Here is a 19,552-nt window from a genome sequence, read left to right as displayed (position 1 = left end):
CCAGGAAACAAAATCGGATCGAACTGTGATTCAAACTCACAATCATAGGTTTCTGGCCTGCCCAAGGGACGCAAAACTTTGCAAGCGATGGGCGCCTAAGACGACTGGGCCACAGATGCCCCTGTAATCCATGGAATTCAACATGGATTCTGGAGGTATTGTATCACCACAATCTCGCTTTCACCACAAAGTCAGCATTTGGAGACGATTATGTTGGAGTTCGAAGACCTGCCTAAAAATATATTTTTGACAGAGTTATGGCCCTTGTGTGATCTGCTGGACGTGGTGCACAGGACCCTCAGTGGGTCAAGTGATAATAATGTGATTGGACCTACAACAAAACCTTGTCAACTTGATCTAATGAGTGAGTGAATGAGTTGGGTTTAATGCTGCTTTTAACAATATTCCAGTTATACCACAGCTTGTCAGTTTAATGTGGGAGCAAAGCCTGAAGTGATGCAGGTCCCACGAGCACGGGTATGATGCTGACAAACCTAGAAACATAATCGGGGCGAACCAGATCCGAACCCACAATCATAGGTTTCTGGTTTGCCCAAGGGATGCAACTCTGCAAAGCATATCGCGGCACCTTAGATGACAGGGCCACCCGTGCCCCCATTGATCTAATGAACCAAATCAGACTGTAAAAAGTATATCGAAGGTGTTTAAAACCCTTGATTAGACGTAGATCACATGCTTCAGTGCCACCCTTTCCTTCTGTGCAGCTATCTCAGTGAGCCTGACACCATCTAACAATGAGGGTATGGCCAGGCTAAATGATGTGATGCTCTGTGTGCCCAAGAATGTGAAGCTCTTGCTGAGGTCATAACAAGAGGTCACTCGTTCTTCACACGTGGACCCAAGTAACTTTGATCTCAACAGAAGCATTGATGATGTCCATCTCAAATCAAATCTTAGTTCTCGCTAACGCTAAAATTAGCGGTAGGGAGAACTAAGATCTGATTTTAATGAATTTGTGATGATGTTTATGTTACACTGAAAACTACATGATTCATGTGAGCCTAGATGCAGAGACAGAAACTAGCATTAGCCCAAACTCATTACAATCACATCTTTACTCTGGTACAATACCTCTGTGTGTGAATACTTGAGGACACCTCCACAAAAATGACAAGTTTCTGAGTGTCATGGGATCTACTCCCAAAAGGAAGTACAATTGAAGGAATATTTGTTGTGTGTTTTCATCTGTACAAACCAAAATTTCCTAATCAAGGCGGTAGAGAAATAAAGCCAAATCATTTTAAAAAGATGACATCTGATTGGTTCAAAATCCCAAGCTCCTTCATTTAGACTGGGCAGTCAAAGTCCATTCAAGCTTCACCGGACACAACCAATGGAGATGTCCTCCTATCTTCACATCAAGAGTAAAACGTCTGATCTCAATGAGATTGGCACCAGCCCGCCATAGTCTGAATCAGTTTGTGTTACTGATGAAAGTATCCCAAGGGCAAGTTGACATTCCGTGTTTTAAGGGTTTCCTTACTATTCAGTATTCACTATAAAGGCTAATTTCTACCACTGAGTTGAAATAATGACATTATGCTATACTGGAATCAAACATAAAGCAAAACATACATTTTGTGAATAAGTCAAGAAAAGATTTATCTGATGATATAAGAACACCGGACTTTTTCATGTGATAGTTAACCTGTCATGGCTGGTGGGTATTGCAACATGCAGCCTTCCAGTTGCGAGTGTTGCTCAACTTGTTTTGAGTAGTATATACAACAAAGACTTATATGGCTGATAAACACAACAAGATTTGGTTAGAATAGTGATTTATTGTTATCAGGAAATAGCTGTACACAGTATTCTACTCAGTTCACACATGAACAAATGCACAAAACATGATAAACTAAAACGAGCACATCTGTCACCAGTTGATGCGGGTTGGTCACAGGGTTTAAGAATGTCTTTCTAATAATGAACCCTGTAACCTGTAATTACCCATCATGTGAAGTAATTAGAGAATAACCAATGAGTTACGAGGAATTTTGGATTATTCTGTTCAGAGTGAAAGAATGGTGTAAGCCCCAAGCCTTTGCAAGGGACTTCTAGCCCCAAGCCTTTGCAAGGGACTTCTAGCATTAATCCACAAATGACTTGCAGTATTCATTCACAAGGGAATTATCAGAAAGTTGTTAAAAAACTTTCCAGGTTCTGGCACATAGTATGCAGTGATCGGGATAAATCCCCAAATTATCACAAATATATACATGGAAGAGCAAGACAGAAACACATTCAAGTTAGTGCTTAACATCTGGTAGCAGTGACCACAAATATCCCAACAAACAAATGTAACAAATCTCAATAAATGTATATTTACAAGATTGAATTGCCTTTTCAGATATTCCAAATTTCTTACCTTTAAGAAAGAAAAAAAACCCTAAAAGATTCAAGAATATAAATCCTATGAGTCATGGTAGGTTTATGTATGTCCCATGACCAGTATTCAAACAGTAGACAATTTTTCTCAAAGCGAACACTGCATCACAGACAGATCGAACACTGCATCACAGATAGAATCATTCAATCATGTCGGCCCCATCTTCCCCAGTTGCATCCTCAGCGATGTGGAGATCCTCGAGCATCTCCTGCAGCGAGATCTGTGGCACGCCCTCATCATCCGTGTCGTCTGTGTCAACAGCAAGCTTGTTCCGATCTGAAGCAGGCACACAACATTCAAGTGGACACTATGTAGCAATTGAGATGCCATCTTTCTCGGTATTATCACATGGGAGCCATCAGATGTGTACAACTGACAATATGGTATAACTTGTCCATGAGATTATCCGGTGGTGGCGTTATGGTGACTAATGTTTATATCTTTTACATCTTGATGTCTTCCCTTCACCTCTCACTCAATACTTACAGTCTGTGTGCCTACCAGTGAGTTAGAGTGTCTGCGGGTATGTTTTTGCATTCACCACACAACTCAAACCGCCATGAATCTGGAATGCTTTACATCATATTCTAAATCAATCTATAGGCCGATACGAGACAGTGCAAATGAGAGTCACAGACTAAACATGAAATACTCTTAACACAGACCAGCAGATATCCTTAACTTCAAATGTGACAATGGCTTGAATTTTATGTTCTCCATTAATTCAGTCATTTACCATTTTTTATAAACATGAGAAAGAGAGGTGACCAAATGGCAGAGGGAAAGAGAGGTGATAAACACTGCCACAGAGAACGGTTAGGGCCAGACAATGGACAATGTTAGTCCAAGCTGTATGGGGAGACTCACCCAGGTAAATGTTGACATTTTGTCTGACAGAAGGATCGTCCTCCAGATCTTCCAGGAACTCATTGTAGTCCCTGCAGAGAGAACATGGTGTTGTAACATTGTAGCCACCCCATGTAGCAGGCTGTACCATGAACACGGCTAGTACAACATATCTCATTACAAAGTCAAAACTAAAGGAAGAGACACTGATATAGAGAAATACAGACATCCATCAAGAAAATAAATAGGTCATTTAGTTAGAGTGTTTTACTTTTATCTTTGGCAAGTAACGCATGGACAACAGGACTACTGCATCACAGACATCTCTTCAACACACTACAGAAGCTACAGATTTACATCCAATCTGCCCCCAGATCTCTGCTACCTTTCCATGCTTGCAGTCTCAATGGCAGCATCGTCATTCAGGTGCTTCAGTTTCCACTTCCTCTTCCGGATTCTCTTGGAAGTGTCAAACACTTTCTTCACCACAATCTGAAAACACCACACAACGTGATAGCTCCAGGACACAACACATGTTGGATGACACTGGCTCTCTGGTACTGACACAGATAAAGCAGACAAGTCAACTTGTTTAACACATTGGTGGGCCTCGTCAAGTGAAGGATGCTCAGATTTGTTTTGTTTGTTGCTTTATGCCAAGTCAGCACTATTTGAGTGATATGTTGAGGCATGTTAACATTCAAGTGATTGATATTATTGATTGGTGTACAATGATATGAAATGAACCAAGTCACCAAGTCTGACCACAGCATCCATCAAGTTCCTTTATATCACAAGGGGTCAAGCATATGCTCAAGCACTGTCCACCCACACATAGGCTCTTTATCTGAAGCTTGTGCAAATAAAAACTTTGTGCATGCAGTTGCTATTGACCTTTTAATGTTCCTAACAATTACCACAGAATGTTCATAGTCTACACATTTTATTAGAAGTAAAAGTTAACAATCGAAAAGGATGAAAAGATTGAAAACAAACATGTTGCCAGAATAATTTATATATGTTTTTCATACCAGTTTCCCCGAGTCTTATGTCTTGAGACCACTGCCCTGCCCCCAGTTTCCCCTGGTTTGAGACCACTGCCCTGCCCCAAGTTTCCCCCTGGCTTGAGAGACCACTGTCCTGTCCCAAGTTTCCCCCTGGCTTGAGACCACTGTCATGCCCCCAGTATCCCCCTGGCTTGAGACCACTGCCCTGTCCCCAGTTTCCCCTGGTTTGAGACCACTGCCCCGCCCACAGTTTCCCCCTGGCTTGAGACCACTGTCCTGCCCCAAGTTTCCCCCTGGCTTGAGACCACTGCCCTGTCCCCAGTTTGCCCTGGCTTGAGACCTCTGCCCTGCCCACAGTTTCCCCCTGGCTTGAGACCACTGCCCTGCCCACAGTTTCCCCCTGGCTTGAGACCACTGCCCTGCCCCCAGTTTGCCCTGGCTTGAGACCACTGTCCTGCCCCAAGTTTCCCCCTGGCTAATGACCTCTCCCCTGCCCACAGTTTCCCCCTGGCTTGAGACCACTGTCCTGCACAACAGTTTCCCCCTGGCTTGAGACCACTGTCCTGCCCCCAGTTTGCCCTGGCTTGAGACCACTGTCCTGCCCACAGTTTGCCCTGGCTTGAGACCACTGTCCTGCCCACACTTTCCCCCTGGCTCGAGACCATTGCCCTGCCCCCAGTATCCCCCTGGCTTGAGACCACTGCCCTGTCCCCAGTTTACCCTGGTTTGAGACCACTGCCCTGCCCCCAGTATCCCCCTGGCTTGAGACCACTGCCCTGTCCCCAGTATCCCCTGTCTTGAGACCACTGTCCTGCCCCCAGTATCCCCCTGGCTTGAGACCACTGCCCTGTCCCCAGTTTCCCCTGGCTTGAGACAACTTTCCTGCCCACAGTTTCCCCTGGCTTGAGACCACTGTCCTTCCCACAGTTTCCCCCTGTCTTGAGACCACTGTCCTGCACAACAGTTTCCCCCTGGCTTGAGACCACTGCCCTGCCCCCAGTTTCCCCTGGCTTGAGACCACTCTCCTGCCCACAGTTTCCCCTGGCTTGAGACCACTGTCCTTCCCACAGTTTCCCCCTGTCTTGAGACCACTGTCCTGCACAACAGTTTCCCCTGGCTTGAGACCACTGTCCTGCACAACAGTTTCCCCCTGGCTTGAGACCACTACCCTGCCCACAGTTTCCCCCTGTCTTGAGACCACTGCCTGCCCCCAGTTTCCCCCTGTCTTGAGACCACTGTCCTGCCCCTTGTTTCCCCTGGCTTGAGACCACTACCCTGCCCACAGTTTTCCCCTGGCTTGAGACCACTGTCCTTCCCACAGTTTCCCCCTGGCTTGAGACCACTGCCCTGTCCCCAGTTTCCCCTGGCTTGAGACAACTTTCCTGCCCACAGTTTCCCCTGGCTTGAGACCACTGTCCTTCCCACAGTTTCCCCCTGTCTTGAGACCACTGTCCTGCACAACAGTTTCCCCCTGGCTTGAGACCACTGCCCTGTCCCCAGTTTCCCCTGGCTTGAGACCACTCTCCTGCCCACAGTTTCCCCTGGCTTGAGACCACTGTCCTTCCCACAGTTTCCCCCTGGCTTGAGACCACTACCCTGCCCACAGTTTCCCCCTGTCTTGAGACCACTGCCCTGCCCCCAGTTTCCCCTGGCTTGAGACCACTGTCCTGCACAACAGTTTCCCCTGGCTTGAGACCACTGTCCTGCACAACAGTTTCCCCCTGGCTTGAGACCACTACCCTGCCCACAGTTTCCCCCTGTCTTGAGACCACTGCCCTGCCCCCAGTTTCCCCTGGCTTGAGACCACTGTCCTGCCCCTTGTTTCCCCTGGCTTGAGACCACTACCCTGCCCACAGTTTTCCCCTGGCTTGAGACCACTGTCCTTCCCACAGTTTCCCCCTGGCTTGAGACCACTGTCCTGCCCCTTGTTTCCCCTGGCTTGAGACCACTGTCCTGCACAACAGTTTCCCCCTGGCTTGAGACCACTACCCTGCCCACAGTTTCCCCCTGTCTTGAGACCACTGTCCTGCCCCCAGTTTCCCCCTGTCTTGAGACCACTGTCCTGCCCCTTGTTTCCCCTGGCTTGAGACCACTACCCTGCTCACAGTTTCCCCCTGTCTTGAGACCACTGTCCTGCCCACAGTTTCCCCTGGCTTGAGACCACTGTCCTGCACAACAGTTTCCCCCTGGCTTGAGACCACTGTCCTGCCCCTTGTTTCCCCTGGCTTGAGACCACTGTCCTGCCCACAGTTTCCCCTGGCTCGAGACCATTGCCCTGCCCCCAGTATCCCCCTGGCTTGAGACCACTGCCCTGTCCCCAGTTTACCCTGGTTTGAGACCACTGCCCTGCCCCCAGTATCCCCCTGGCTTGAGACCACTGCCCTGTCCCCAGTATCCCCTGTCTTGAGACCACTGTCCTGCCCCCAGTATCCCCCTGGCTTGAGACCACTACCCTGTCCCCAGTTTCCCCCTGGCTTGAGACCACTTTCCTGCCCACAGTTCCCCCTGGCTTGAGACCACTGTCCTTCCCACAGTTTCCCCCTGTCTTGAGACCACTGTCCTGCACAACAGTTTCCCCCTGGCTTGAGACCACTGCCCTGTCCCCAGTTTCCCCTGGCTTGAGACCACTCTCCTGCCCACAGTTTCCCCTGGCTTGAGACCACTGTCCTTCCCACAGTTTCCCCCTGTCTTGAGACCACTGTCCTGACCCTTGTTTCCCCTGGTTTGAGACCACTACCCTGCACAACAGTTTCCCCCTGGCTTGAGACCACTGCCCAACCCACAGTTTCCCCCTGGCTTGAGACCACTGCCCCGCCCACAGTTTCCCCCTCGCTGGAGACCACTGTCCTGCCCCAAGTTTGCCCTGGCTTGAGACCACTGCCCCGCCCACAGTTTCCCCCTGGCTTGAGACCACTGCCCTGCCCACAGTTTCCCCTGGCTTGGGACCACTGCCCTGCCCACCTACCACATCAGGGACTTTCTCCGAACTGATCTGATCAAACTCCTTGTGGTTCAGATTGGCATTTGTAAAGTCGAACCTGGGAAGAAAACCTTCAATCAACATAATGCTTCACAGAATACACATCTACCGCACATGCATACAATGAACCAAACTCAAACTTAAACAACTGATGATATATTACCAACGACTAAAATTAAAGAATTTTAGGCTGAGCTTACTCTAATAACTACTTACACAAGCATAACAAGAAAGTAAAACGAGACAAAATTATCCATAACGACAATGGTATTGTTGCAATTATGTTTACTAATTCTCAGAAAGCATTATAGTTTTGGCTTCATGCCGACTATCAAGCTTATTCAAGTTGTTTCACTGTTGACGAAATGGCCCATTGCAAAGTGATGTCATATCAAAGTGATTTCGCAAAGAATTATAGATGATTCCAGTCTTTGTTCATGACAAAGAGACAGTTTATGTGACCTTGTTCCAACAACAAACACATGAGCTGGTGTTTCCACTTGTGGATGGGAAACACATTTTATCTACAATTCTCAGAAAAAAGAGGAGGAATGATAGATTATCTAAGTATTTTCTTGTATGATAGTTAACAAGTGAAGGTGAAGTGAAATGGGGTTTAATGTCCTGTTAAAGATAAATGCACTTATATAGTGACTAACATGTATGGCTGCTTGTATAAGTCTGGACTCGTGCTACTCAGACACAGTATACTGACTCCAAACCGCCCTCCTTAATGCTTAGGTGAGATACCAACAAGTACAATCTTTAAACATTTTGGAATGAGCTGGAATGAGGTCATCAAACCACTGACCTTCCACTCTCAGGACAGACACTCCATCAACAAGAACATGGAGACTGTCTAATAGTTATCAGTATGAGTGAGTGAGTGAGTGAGTTGGGTTTAACGCCGCTTTTAACAGTATTCCAGTTATATCGCGGCGTGTCAGCTTAATGTGGGAGGAAAGCCCGAAGTGATGCAGGTCCCAGACGTTTACGACTTCGGTGAAACCCACGAGCACGGGTATGGTGCTGACAAACCTAGAAACATAATCGGGGCGAACCGGGATTCGAACCCACAATCATAGGTTTCTGGCATGCCCAAGGGACGCAACTCTGCACAACGAATTGCGGCGCCTTAGACGACTGGGCCACCCGTGCCCCAGTTATCATTATGACAAACAGGAAGCAAATTGTATTATGACAGGGAACTTACCCCATGACAGTGTCCCCTACTTTCAGAAGGTGACCAAGATGGGTGCGGCAGTGGTACTGCTGGTCATTGACCCCGAGGTCGCTCATCCTGGCTACCCAGAGATCAGCCAGTACATGCTACAAACATAAATACAATCAATAAACAACAAATCTCATAAATAATAATAACAATAAACAACAAACTCATAAATAATAACAATAAACAACAAATCTCATAAATAATAACAATAAACAACAAATCTTTTCAAGACATCCGCCATATCCATCAAACAAGCTACTTTTCCAGTATTTTCTGGAACAAATATTTTAAAAAACCACCATATTGACAAGTAATATCAACCAGATGGTCCCATAATGTAAACATACAGTCCACTAGCACAATGGGACGAGAGTTTTTGCTTAGTTAAGTTTACGATATGAAACATTGAGAAATCATGTACAGGCAAGTTGATTTTTCGTTTGGAAAACTTACAGGGCCATCAACCCTCCACCCCTCAACTTATGGAAGACAGATCATCCAACATCAAACTTCTGAACTGGTCCCTAATACTGATTAGTCAACAACAATCAATACCTTTGGGACACAATGACACACAATCAGCCTTAGCGTAGGACCCTTTGGTCCTATCCTGCCCCTCACAGGGTGGTGGACTCCTACCTTGGTAGAGGCTGGGACTGTGGTCCTATCCCACCCCAGATACACACAGGGAGGTGGACTCCTACCTTGGTAGAGGCTGGGACTGTGGTCCTGTCATGCCCCAGATACACACAGGGTGGTGGACTCCTACCTTGGTAGAGGCTGGGACTGTGGTCCTATCCCACCCCAGATACACACAGGGAGGTGGACTCCTACCTTGGTAGAGGCTGGGACTGTGGTCCTATCCCACCCCAGATACACACAGGGAGGTGGACTCCCACCTTGGTAGAGGCTGGGACTGTGGTCCTATCCCACCCCAGATACACACAGGGAGGTGGACTCCCACCCTGGTAGAGGCTGGGACTGTGGTCCTATCCCACCCCAGATACACACAGGGAGGTGGACTCCCACCTTGGTAGAGGCTGGGACTGTGGTCCTGTCATGCCCCAGATACACACAGGGTGGTGGACTCCTACCTTGATAGAGGCTGGGACTGTGGTCCTGTCCCACCCCATATACACACAGGGAGGTGGACTCCTACCTTGGTAGAGGCTGGGACTGTGGTCCTATCCCACCCCAGATACACACAGGGAGGTGGACTCCCACCTTGGTAGAGGCTGGGACTGTGGTCCTATCCCACCCCAGATACACACAGGGAGGTGGACTCCTACCTTGGTAGAGGCTGGGACTGTGGTCCTGTCCCACCCCAGATACACACAGGGAGGTGGACTCCCACCTTGGTAGAGGCTGGGACTGTGGTCCTATCCCACCCCAGATACACACAGGGAGGTGGACTCCTACCTTGGTAGAGGCTGGGACTGTGGTCCTGTCATGCCCCAGATACACACAGGGTGGTGGACTCCTACCTTGATAGAGGCTGGGACTGTGGTCCTGTCCCACCCCATATACACACAGGGAGGTGGACTCCTACCTTGGTAGAGGCTGGGACTGTGGTCCTATCCCACCCCAGATACACACAGGGAGGTGGACTCCCACCTTGGTAGAGGCTGGGACTGTGGTCCTATCCCACCCCAGATACACACAGGGAGGTGGACTCCTACCTTGGTAGAGGCTGGGACTGTGGTCCTGTCCCACCCCAGATACACACAGGGAGGTGGACTCCCACCTTGGTAGAGGCTGGGACTGTGGTCCTATCCCACCCCAGATACACACAGGGAGGTGGACTCCTACCTTGGTAGAGGCTGGGACTGTGGTCCTGTCATGCACCAGATACACACAGGGTGGTGGACTCCTACCTTGATAGAGGCTGGGACTGTGGTCCTGTCCCACCCCATATACACACAGGGAGGTGGACTCCTACCTTGGTAGAGGCTGGGACTGTGGTCCTATCCTACCCCAGATACACACAGGGAGGTGGACTCCCACCTTGGTAGAGGCTGGGACTGTGGTCCTATCCCACCCCAGATACACACAGGGAGATGGACTCCTACCTTGGTAGAGGCTGGGACTGTGGTCCTGTCCCACCCCAGATACACACAGGGAGGTGGACTCCCACCTTGGTAGAGGCTGGGACTGTGGTCCTATCCCACCCCAGATACACACAGGGAGGTGGACTCCCACCTTGGTAGAGGCTGGGACTGTGGTCCTATCCCACCCCAGATACACACAGGGAGGTGGACTCCTACCTTGGTAGAGGCTGGGACTGTGGTCCTATCCCACCCCAGATACACACAGGGAGGTGGACTCCCACCTTGGTAGAGGCTGGGACTGTGGTCCTATCCCACTCCAGATACACACAGGGAGGTGGACTCCTACCTTGGTAGAGGCTGGGACTGTGGTCCTATCCCACCCCAGATACACACAGGGAGGTGGACTCCTACCTTGGTAGAGGCTGGGACTCTGTGGGGCCGGTCCTTGTCAGCAATGTAGTCCACTTGCATCACCATGTACTCAATAAGCTGTTTGGGGCCACAGAGAATCCGGAAAGGCGTCCTCCAGAACACTGTGCCACTCAATTCAGCCACTGAGGACAAAAAATAAAAATAAAATGAAAGTCTTGATAAAAGTCATCACTGTTCATATCATTAGGTGGGAGAAGGTGAAATGGGGTTTAACATCGCGTCCAAGATTATTGCACTTATATAGCGATGTGCATGCACGTGTGTGTGTGTGTGTGTGGCTGCTTGTTCTTGTCCAGACTAATGCTGATTTTATAGTGCTAGCCCACTGATTTACCATGCCGCAGTTTAACATGAATATCCCATTTAGACACAGTATACTAACTCTGAGCTGACAAGTCCTTGTTTTAACCCCTTAATGCCGAGCGCCAGGCAGGGTAACAACAAGTACCATCTTATAACTTCTTTGGTAAGACGTTGACAGGAATTGAACACCGAACCTTCCGCTCTCCAGGCGGACGCTCTACCACTGGACTACAGAGGCAGTTGTTCATATCATAAAATAAATCCCGGTAGTTCATAAACTGAAAACCAGTAGACTCCAACCATTCCATAAACTTATGTAATAACATGAATCACGTCTTCCATCTATCGATTAATTTGCTGTCTAAAACATGTATTTGGATGTGTATCTTCACTCAGCATTCTAAGTAATTATGTAGTCATAGCTTCATGGCCCATCTACCTATATTGACATCATTATGCCAGGTTGAAGTGTGTTGAATTGAAGTGGGTCAGAGAGTTCTTTTCAATGCAAAAACACAAGGAGTGCGCTTAATAAGAGACAATAAGAGACATGTTGTCACTGTGCAAATATCTGTTGACGCCCAGTTGGCAGTCGGCCGAAATTTGCACTTTGAAATCCATCTTGTTTGCGAACTGGATGTCTAGTTCATCACATGATTTTAACTGGTCAATGCATAGATCTTTAGTCCAGCCAAAATGTAACTCCGCAATTCCAGCCTATTTCAGCAAGGGTTGAAACGGGACTTTTATAGTCAGTTAACACCCTTGCCTCAAGAAGATTGTAACAAACCAGCAATTTCCCAGCAGGGGACACTAGAAATGGGCTTCACATTATGAACACACAGGATAATCAAACACGGGACATCAGCGTGAAAAGTGAACACTTCAACCACTAGCTACCCAAAACCACCTTAGCTCAAATGAGCCCCATCATAAATGTGTTTTAGTATTGGCTCAATCAACATGATCATGACAAACTTTAGCTCAAGCTTTCAGCCCAATTGGTATTGTGAAAAAGCACGACTCCACCTACCCTGCAGAGTATTGGGGTCTATCAGGTGAATGGTCTGTGTCACCTTGTTGCAGATACACAGGGGGTTGATGTTGCCCAGTGACTGGGCCACCTTCTTGGGGAGACACACTATGTTGTCCTGGCAACAGAAGAAAAATAGGTCAGGTGAGGTGAACTTCCTCATCAACCAATCAGCACTGAGGCCTCGAACTTCACAATCAGAACAAGTGATGCAGTCCGAGCAGCATATCTGATTTCTGTAGCTAGACACGAACTCATAAAATATAATGCCGGTAATAAATGACACGCTATCATAATGTTGTGGATATCTCATATCGCCGGATCATAGGTTTATTGCGATCATTTGCGCAGGGTGTGGCATCACACAGAAAATGTAAATACTCAGATGATGGCCTGTTTTTGAGATAAAGTTGTCTTTTATAAGTGAGTGAGATGTTTTACAATTGTTCTTTTGATGAGCAAGAATACTATGAATGTTTCTTAAATGTCCGAAAACCCATAACACAGTACATCATTTCTAAGTTAAAACTAAAGGGGCATAACTTCTTTCAGTGGCATTTAGAAGTTGGTGTGATGAAGAAAGACAAGTTCTATGGATGAACAACTTCTTCATTACAATTAGTGCGACGTTTGGGTGTAGATCCTAACACCTTTATCAAGCAAGTGATAAGTAAGTGATCTACACCGAAACGTCGCACTTGTCTTTCTTAAAGGGGCATACTTTTGAACCACTGACCTTTCACTCACATGGCAACACTATCCACAGAGGACGTGTTTATCACATCAGTGTTGTACACTACTATTTTACTGATGCAACATCAGCCCAAACTACTACAGAATAGTCAAAATGTATCTTTCAAACAAGTCAGTATGAAGAATGATTCTGTGAAGTTTTCAACAATCCTGAGAGTGGACATTGCAACTTGCAGCCCGTCTGCCAGCACAACATACAGACGTACTTGGCCACTATTTCTAAGGATAAGCAATACCAATAGGACAGTAACAGGTAGAATGACATCAATACCTACCTTGCAGAGAGGAACAATCTCAACAGAGAAGGTGTATTTGTAGTTGTAGGTGTTGTTATGTGGGTCATGCGACACAAGCTCCTTGGCCAACTGACACCTGAAACAACATTATTTGGTACTGACACATGAAACAACATTATTTTGTATGTGACTCCTGGCACAACATTATTTGTTACTGACACATGAAACAATAATATTTTGTATCTGACTCCTGAAACAACATTATTTGGTACTGACACATGAAACAACATTATTTTGTATCTGACACCTGAAACAACATTATTTGGAACTGACACATGAAACAACATTATTTTGTATCTGACTCCTGAAACAACATTATTTGGAACTGACACATGAAACAACATTATTTTGTATCCGACACATGAAACAACATTATTTTGTTTCTGACTCCTGAAACAACATTATTTTGAATCTGACACATGAAAAAACATTATTTTGTATCTGACTCCAGAAAAAACATTATTTTGTATCTGACACATGAAATAACATTATTTTGTATGTGTAATCACTTGCCGTTGCCGTTGTGGCCAGTTTATGATACACCCTACCGTCTCACACTGACAAATATTTGGAAGCATCTATATGACAGGAAGCAAACCTGAAAGTGTTTCCAGCTGACAGTTGTTGCACCATTTATGTTTATCCAACTAGACAACGTTGATATCAATGTCAATTAAATATAGATTTGATGACATTTTCAGTCATTTAATTTAAAAAAAGGTAACCCCTTTTCCTAAAATGTTGAGTTTTAAAGTCAGTAATATAATTCAAAACTATAATTACCAAAATAGACATTTTAACATAAGACAGTGAGTGCTTGAGTTGGGTTTAGCACCACTTTGAACAGTATTCCAGTTATAGCTTGATGTGGGAGGAAAGCCCAAAGTGATGCAGGTCTTAGACATTTATCACTTTGTTGAAACCCATGAACATGGTTATGGTGCTGACAAACCTAGAAACATAATCGAGGCAAACCGAGATTGAAACTCAGGATCATAGGTTTCTGGCATGCCAAAAGGATGCAACTCTGCACAGCGAATTGCGGCGCCTTAGACGGCTGGGCCACCTGTGCCCCCTTTAACATGAGATAACATTTCTCAAAGAAACAAGATCATCCTTAAATATTGGTGTTGTAAGTTTATTATATGTTAATGAAATGGTTCACCTTTCCACTAAAGTTAATAAAGCTTATGTTAATCAAACATTTTCAAAACACATTTTTAGGTTAGTCAATCAGCATTATGAATTGCTAGACTCACTTGCACGGCACATATGTTGACAGAAAGTCCGTCAACTTCCTCGCGTCCTGCTGAGTGGCATAGAAGAAGTCCAAACCACCTAACACCAAGGAAAAAATGTCATGTACATAGTACTTTCAGTAAACTTTCCGAAATACAAGTAGTGAGTTTGAACAGTATTGCCAGAATAGCCAACTCTGACACAGTATACTGATTCAAAGCTGACCAGTCCTTGTTATAGCCCCTTAATGCCAAGCGCCAGACAGGGTTACAACAAGTACAATCTTTTATCGTCTTTTGGTATGACACGGCCGGGGATTGAACCCCTGACTCTCCACTCTCAGGGCAGATGCTCTACCACTAGAGGCAGTTGACAGATATAATCAGGGTGAATCTGGGATTCAAACACACAATTGTAGGGTTCTGGCAAGCCTAAGGGAGGCAACTCTGCATAGCAAATCACAATATCTAAGAAAAAAAATGAATATTGATATACATAATTTATTTATAACCAATGAAGGAGTAAATGGAATAACTGGAGGAGGAGGCACCTGTGTCAAGGACATAAGGGCAGCAATAGGGTTAACTAATTTGGTTGCCGATGTCACCAGATTTAAGGATCAACTCTGAATGACTTAAAAGAAACTTTATTTATGGCCATGAGATCATTTTTCACTCACTGAAAGTAATTATTTGATGAGAGATATTTAATAAGTTACCTCTGCAATGACAGTAACAGTGTTTGTAGTATTTGCAAGTGTGCTGACAAGATTCCTACCCTGACTCTAAGGACAACCTATGAGAGAGAGCCTCACCGTATATTGGCTTGATGTTGACGGTGTTGGAGTGAGCCTTGTGCTTCAAGATTAGCTGCTCCAGGTAAAAGAAGGTCTTCTTGTGTTCTGTCTACAGTCAACAAAAAGATTATAAAATAAACTTGTGAAGCAAAAGTGTAATGTTTTCCAAGAATGAAAATGTTTGTGAATTATTAACATCCATTATACTCCCTCGTTTTAAGGCATTTTATTGCTAAATGTGTGAGCAATGTTTCATGTTTTGTTTAGTAGCACATATTCATGATCACAAGTGTCAGGGAACTGAACAGTCTTTTGCATGACAAGTCAACAACTTACCAACTTGACTATCAATGTCTCTAAAATCAGATCTTTTACCCTGTAATAACTATCAATGTTAAGATCTGACAAACCATCAAAAGGAGGTCTTGTCAGGTGAACCCAGAGTGAACTCTGATCATCTCCCTTTCAGAAACCGTGGTTTATAAAAAAATCGATGACAATATCATAGTGCAGGCTTTGTTGTTTTTTTGCATTCAGAACTGCTAATGTATGTTCGTTTTCGAGATACAGAAGTCACATATGCTGCTCTGAATACCTTGGTCACTCGTACCAAAACTTAATCATCCTCAGAGCTGACTGGCTGTCCTGAATATGGAGGGTTTGTTAGATCTTCACACACAGAGATATCATATCGAAGCAAAAGATTTTATCTTGAGCACGACGAGGCTGCCATCTACCCTGGTGAGAGGACAAGTACCTTCTGTCTGACTTGCACCACAGCCTTCCAGTAGTCTTTGGCCTCCACACGCTGACAGTCTTCACAGATCTGACTGTTGACAACAAACTCCACCACAAATACCTGCTGCAACACTGCCCCATTCATCACCTGTACAAAATACAGATCTTGATAAGTCTTACACAAGGAACTTATACTGCAATCAAATCTGTTCCTCCTAAAGATTGCTGTATCTTAGTTTCCTTGATTTTATTCATATGGTGTTTAAGTGCATAGGCTCGATATATTTACAGAGCGCCGTCATATAGCTGGAATACTGCGGAGTTAAAATACAAACAACCTCATCAAGGATGTAACTGTAAACTAGTATACTAAACTATCTAACATTTCTTTGGTATTTGGACACAATTTCCTTTCAGTCTTACATATTTAATGACAAACGACTAATGGAGTATTTTCATGTACCTCCTTCTGTACCGAGAGTTTGACTTTGACTCTCTGTGAATGAGGCTCTGTCCAGATGAAGCCTGCATCAACCAGGTTGACCTGTAGAATAAATGTTCAACTCAGAGACAGCAGTACTCATGCATGGGCTAACATAAGAGCCATCATTCATCTGTGAAAGAAACAATCTTATTGCAGCTGGCTTCTTTTCTCATTCTTCATCATTTTCATATATTTTCTTTAGAACTGTACTTTAACTCTCTGGTTCTCAATCAAAATCTGATAGTCAAGAGAGAATACTCCGTTGGCAAAATAAACTTCACACAACATCATCATCACTTTAATTCACCTGTTAAAACAACTTCCATCTTGGCATACAAGGCAAATCCTTTACATAATATGAAAATATGAAGAACATAATTATTTAAATCTAAAAATGACCAAAACAATTGCAAGAACATCTAAGGGACCAGCTATGCTTCTTGGTCTGACTGGTCTTAGTCATCAGTAATCATAACTGTTTGATTGATAAACCTCACAAAATGTGCATCACACACAATACAGCCACACAGCGTAGGAATTGAATGACTTGAATGCTAATTGCAATGACTGTCAACTAGCCTGACCACATTGCCCCTTTCAAGGCAAAAGGCATTCTTCAACATGCCCTACCTTTGCCAGTCCTTTAAGCCTCTTGAGACACACTGTGAGGAGCTCCCTGGACTCCAGCTGGGCAGATATCCATGTGGCAGGAGGCTGCAGATACCTGACAGTACATGTATCATACAGTGCGTGAGTTGGTTTCAAGGTCTACACAGTGTACAAATCACTACCAGGATATAGGCAATTCTCTCACATATGTAATAGCAGATTTGTCTCAAATAAAGCTGCAGAACCAACAACATTGTTTTTACATTGATACAAGATAAAGGCTATGCTTTACAATAAAATTGATCACACAATGTTAAAAATCTGAGGGACATACCGTATTTGATCTATACAGTGTCCTGCTCATGTATAGTTAGATATTTTAAAGAAAATGGCAGAGCAGAAGGGGAATATAAATTATCATTGCCTAGTAACTATCATCAAAAACGTTTCAGTTTCATCAATGTTTGAACAAAGTCTATTCACTGCCACTCAATCGCTGAAAACAAATTTAACTCATCATGTATGGTTTTAATAAGCGCCCTACTTTATCCATTTTCTAAATGCCCAGTGCCTTATTATGGCAAATACGGTAATGTAAATTGAAAGTGTTCAAAACAAAACATGAACATGATGAAAGTCGAGTAGTTCTTGTGATAGCCCAATGCTAAAGTGATTGATAAAGGTGTCCTTAAATTCAAATCCTATAGGAGCAAATCTCCAAGGATCCAAGGACTGCTTATTGTACACAGTTAGTAAAAACTCATGATTCAAATTGCAGAAGCTGCTTCATCAAACGTAAGGTTTACCTTTCACACTTGCGGCAAAAATAGAGTACAGCCTGTTTGGGAATTCCCTCTGTGATGTCAATCTGTCCTCGCAGACATGCTACACACGTGTTTGTTGGGTTCGGCTCTATTGGGGTCCCACATCTACAGCACAGGCTGAAGAACAAAACATGCTTGTCTAATTGTTGGTTCATTCAACAGAAGCAGGTTTTACAAAGTCACGGTCACTCTGGCCATCATAGCCATCTGTTATACCAGGCGGTGCTGAGGCTAGGTTGAGTTTGAACACAGCTTTGAACATCATTTCTGTTATATCACAGCTCCCAGTTTGTTGTGGATAGAAAGTGATGCAGGTCATACATGTACAGCACTTTGCTAAAACCAATGATCACATGTATGGTGCTGTACAACTGGTATGAATCTTTTATCTTTGGAACACCTGATCTGTGGGTCCTGGCATGATCAAGGGACGCAATGCACCTCAAAGGCTCTGTCTGTTTCATGTTTCTTGTCTCAGTAATTAAATTAATCAACCAAAAACAATTACACTTGATGCAATTAGCTTCAAGATATGTATTGCTACACTTTCACTATCTGACATCCACTGGTCGCTTATACAGAACTAAACATTTTACTAAAATCCAATGCTGAGTTTTCTCCAGCCTTCGCAAGCTCTGTCAAAGTGCAAATTATGGAATATCATGGACATATAATTATACCATCCTGTTCCCAAACTCTTCATCTTTAAGTATACCACGAGCAATCAAAAAGGATACACAGCTCATTAGTACATTGAAGAAATAATTCTATCACTTTGGTCTTAGCTTAATTATTAAAAAGTATATGATCTCCATAATACATATCTTATTAAAGGAGTAGGATAGGATCTACGTAAGAGTGGTTACAAATAATAACAGTAACACTTATCAAGCATTTCCAAATGAAAGATCGTGAACATGATGAATAGCTGATGAGCATCATAAATCAGTAGAACTTACATAGTATTTGTGGACTTCACTTGACTGTCCGTCATGTATTCCATGATTGTTTAGAGGAGTGCTATGTCTCGTTGTGGTTTAGATTCTGACGGACTTCAAACTGACAACTATATCAATGTGCTCCCTTACACATTCAGCCTGCCATGTGTTGAGCAAGGTTGTGACATCACGGGCACCTACTGCATTATCTCCCTTGACTACTATTAGCTTTACAACAGATGACATACTATAGTGTCAACGTTGGGCAATATGGTCACGTCATCCTAATAACTGACTATATGTAATAAAAGAAGCGACTGGAAATGGTATCATGCAAATTAAAGTAGTTGCCTGTCGTCAGATGCGACTAACGGGATCGGGTGGACAGGCTTCTATGTCATCGTATCCCAATAGGGTAGATCGATGCTCACGATATCAATCACAGGATTTGGAGATTCACTCTCGATTATTCACATAGCTGAAATATTGCTGAGTGCCGCGTAAAACAACAAACAAACATAAATCTTTTGACGTATTCCCACTGTAGATGGGTCCCTGCAACATTTGCTTCTATATAGTATTTCATCG

General features: G+C 44.5%; 1 protein-coding gene across 1 annotated transcript; it reads right to left on the bottom strand.

Annotated features, from left to right (window-relative positions):
- Positions 1 to 1,782: 1,782 nt before the first annotated feature.
- Positions 1,783 to 19,166, bottom strand: LOC124139462 (60S ribosomal export protein NMD3-like). The gene is made up of 15 exons (XM_046506528.2): positions 18,986 to 19,166; positions 18,009 to 18,143; positions 17,224 to 17,317; positions 16,573 to 16,653; positions 16,129 to 16,257; positions 15,390 to 15,480; positions 14,596 to 14,674; positions 13,316 to 13,412; positions 12,288 to 12,405; positions 10,931 to 11,073; positions 8,454 to 8,569; positions 7,226 to 7,298; positions 3,639 to 3,745; positions 3,275 to 3,345; positions 1,783 to 2,683 (listed from the first exon to the last, which is right to left on the bottom strand). The coding sequence occupies exons 1-15, from the start codon at positions 19,027 to 19,029 to the stop codon at positions 2,547 to 2,549; spliced, it is 1,515 nt and encodes a 504-aa protein (XP_046362484.2). The 5' UTR covers positions 19,030 to 19,166; the 3' UTR covers positions 1,783 to 2,546.
- Between the last annotated feature and the right edge of the window lie 386 nt (positions 19,167 to 19,552).

Source organism: Haliotis rufescens, unplaced genomic scaffold (assembly GCF_023055435.1).
Source record: "Haliotis rufescens isolate VD_foot unplaced genomic scaffold, xgHalRufe1.0.p SCAF_1, whole genome shotgun sequence".
Classification (NCBI taxonomy): domain Eukaryota; kingdom Metazoa; phylum Mollusca; class Gastropoda; order Lepetellida; family Haliotidae; genus Haliotis; species Haliotis rufescens.
The sequence above is the reverse complement of the archived record's forward strand: the minus strand, read 5'-3'. Positions and strand labels throughout refer to the sequence as shown.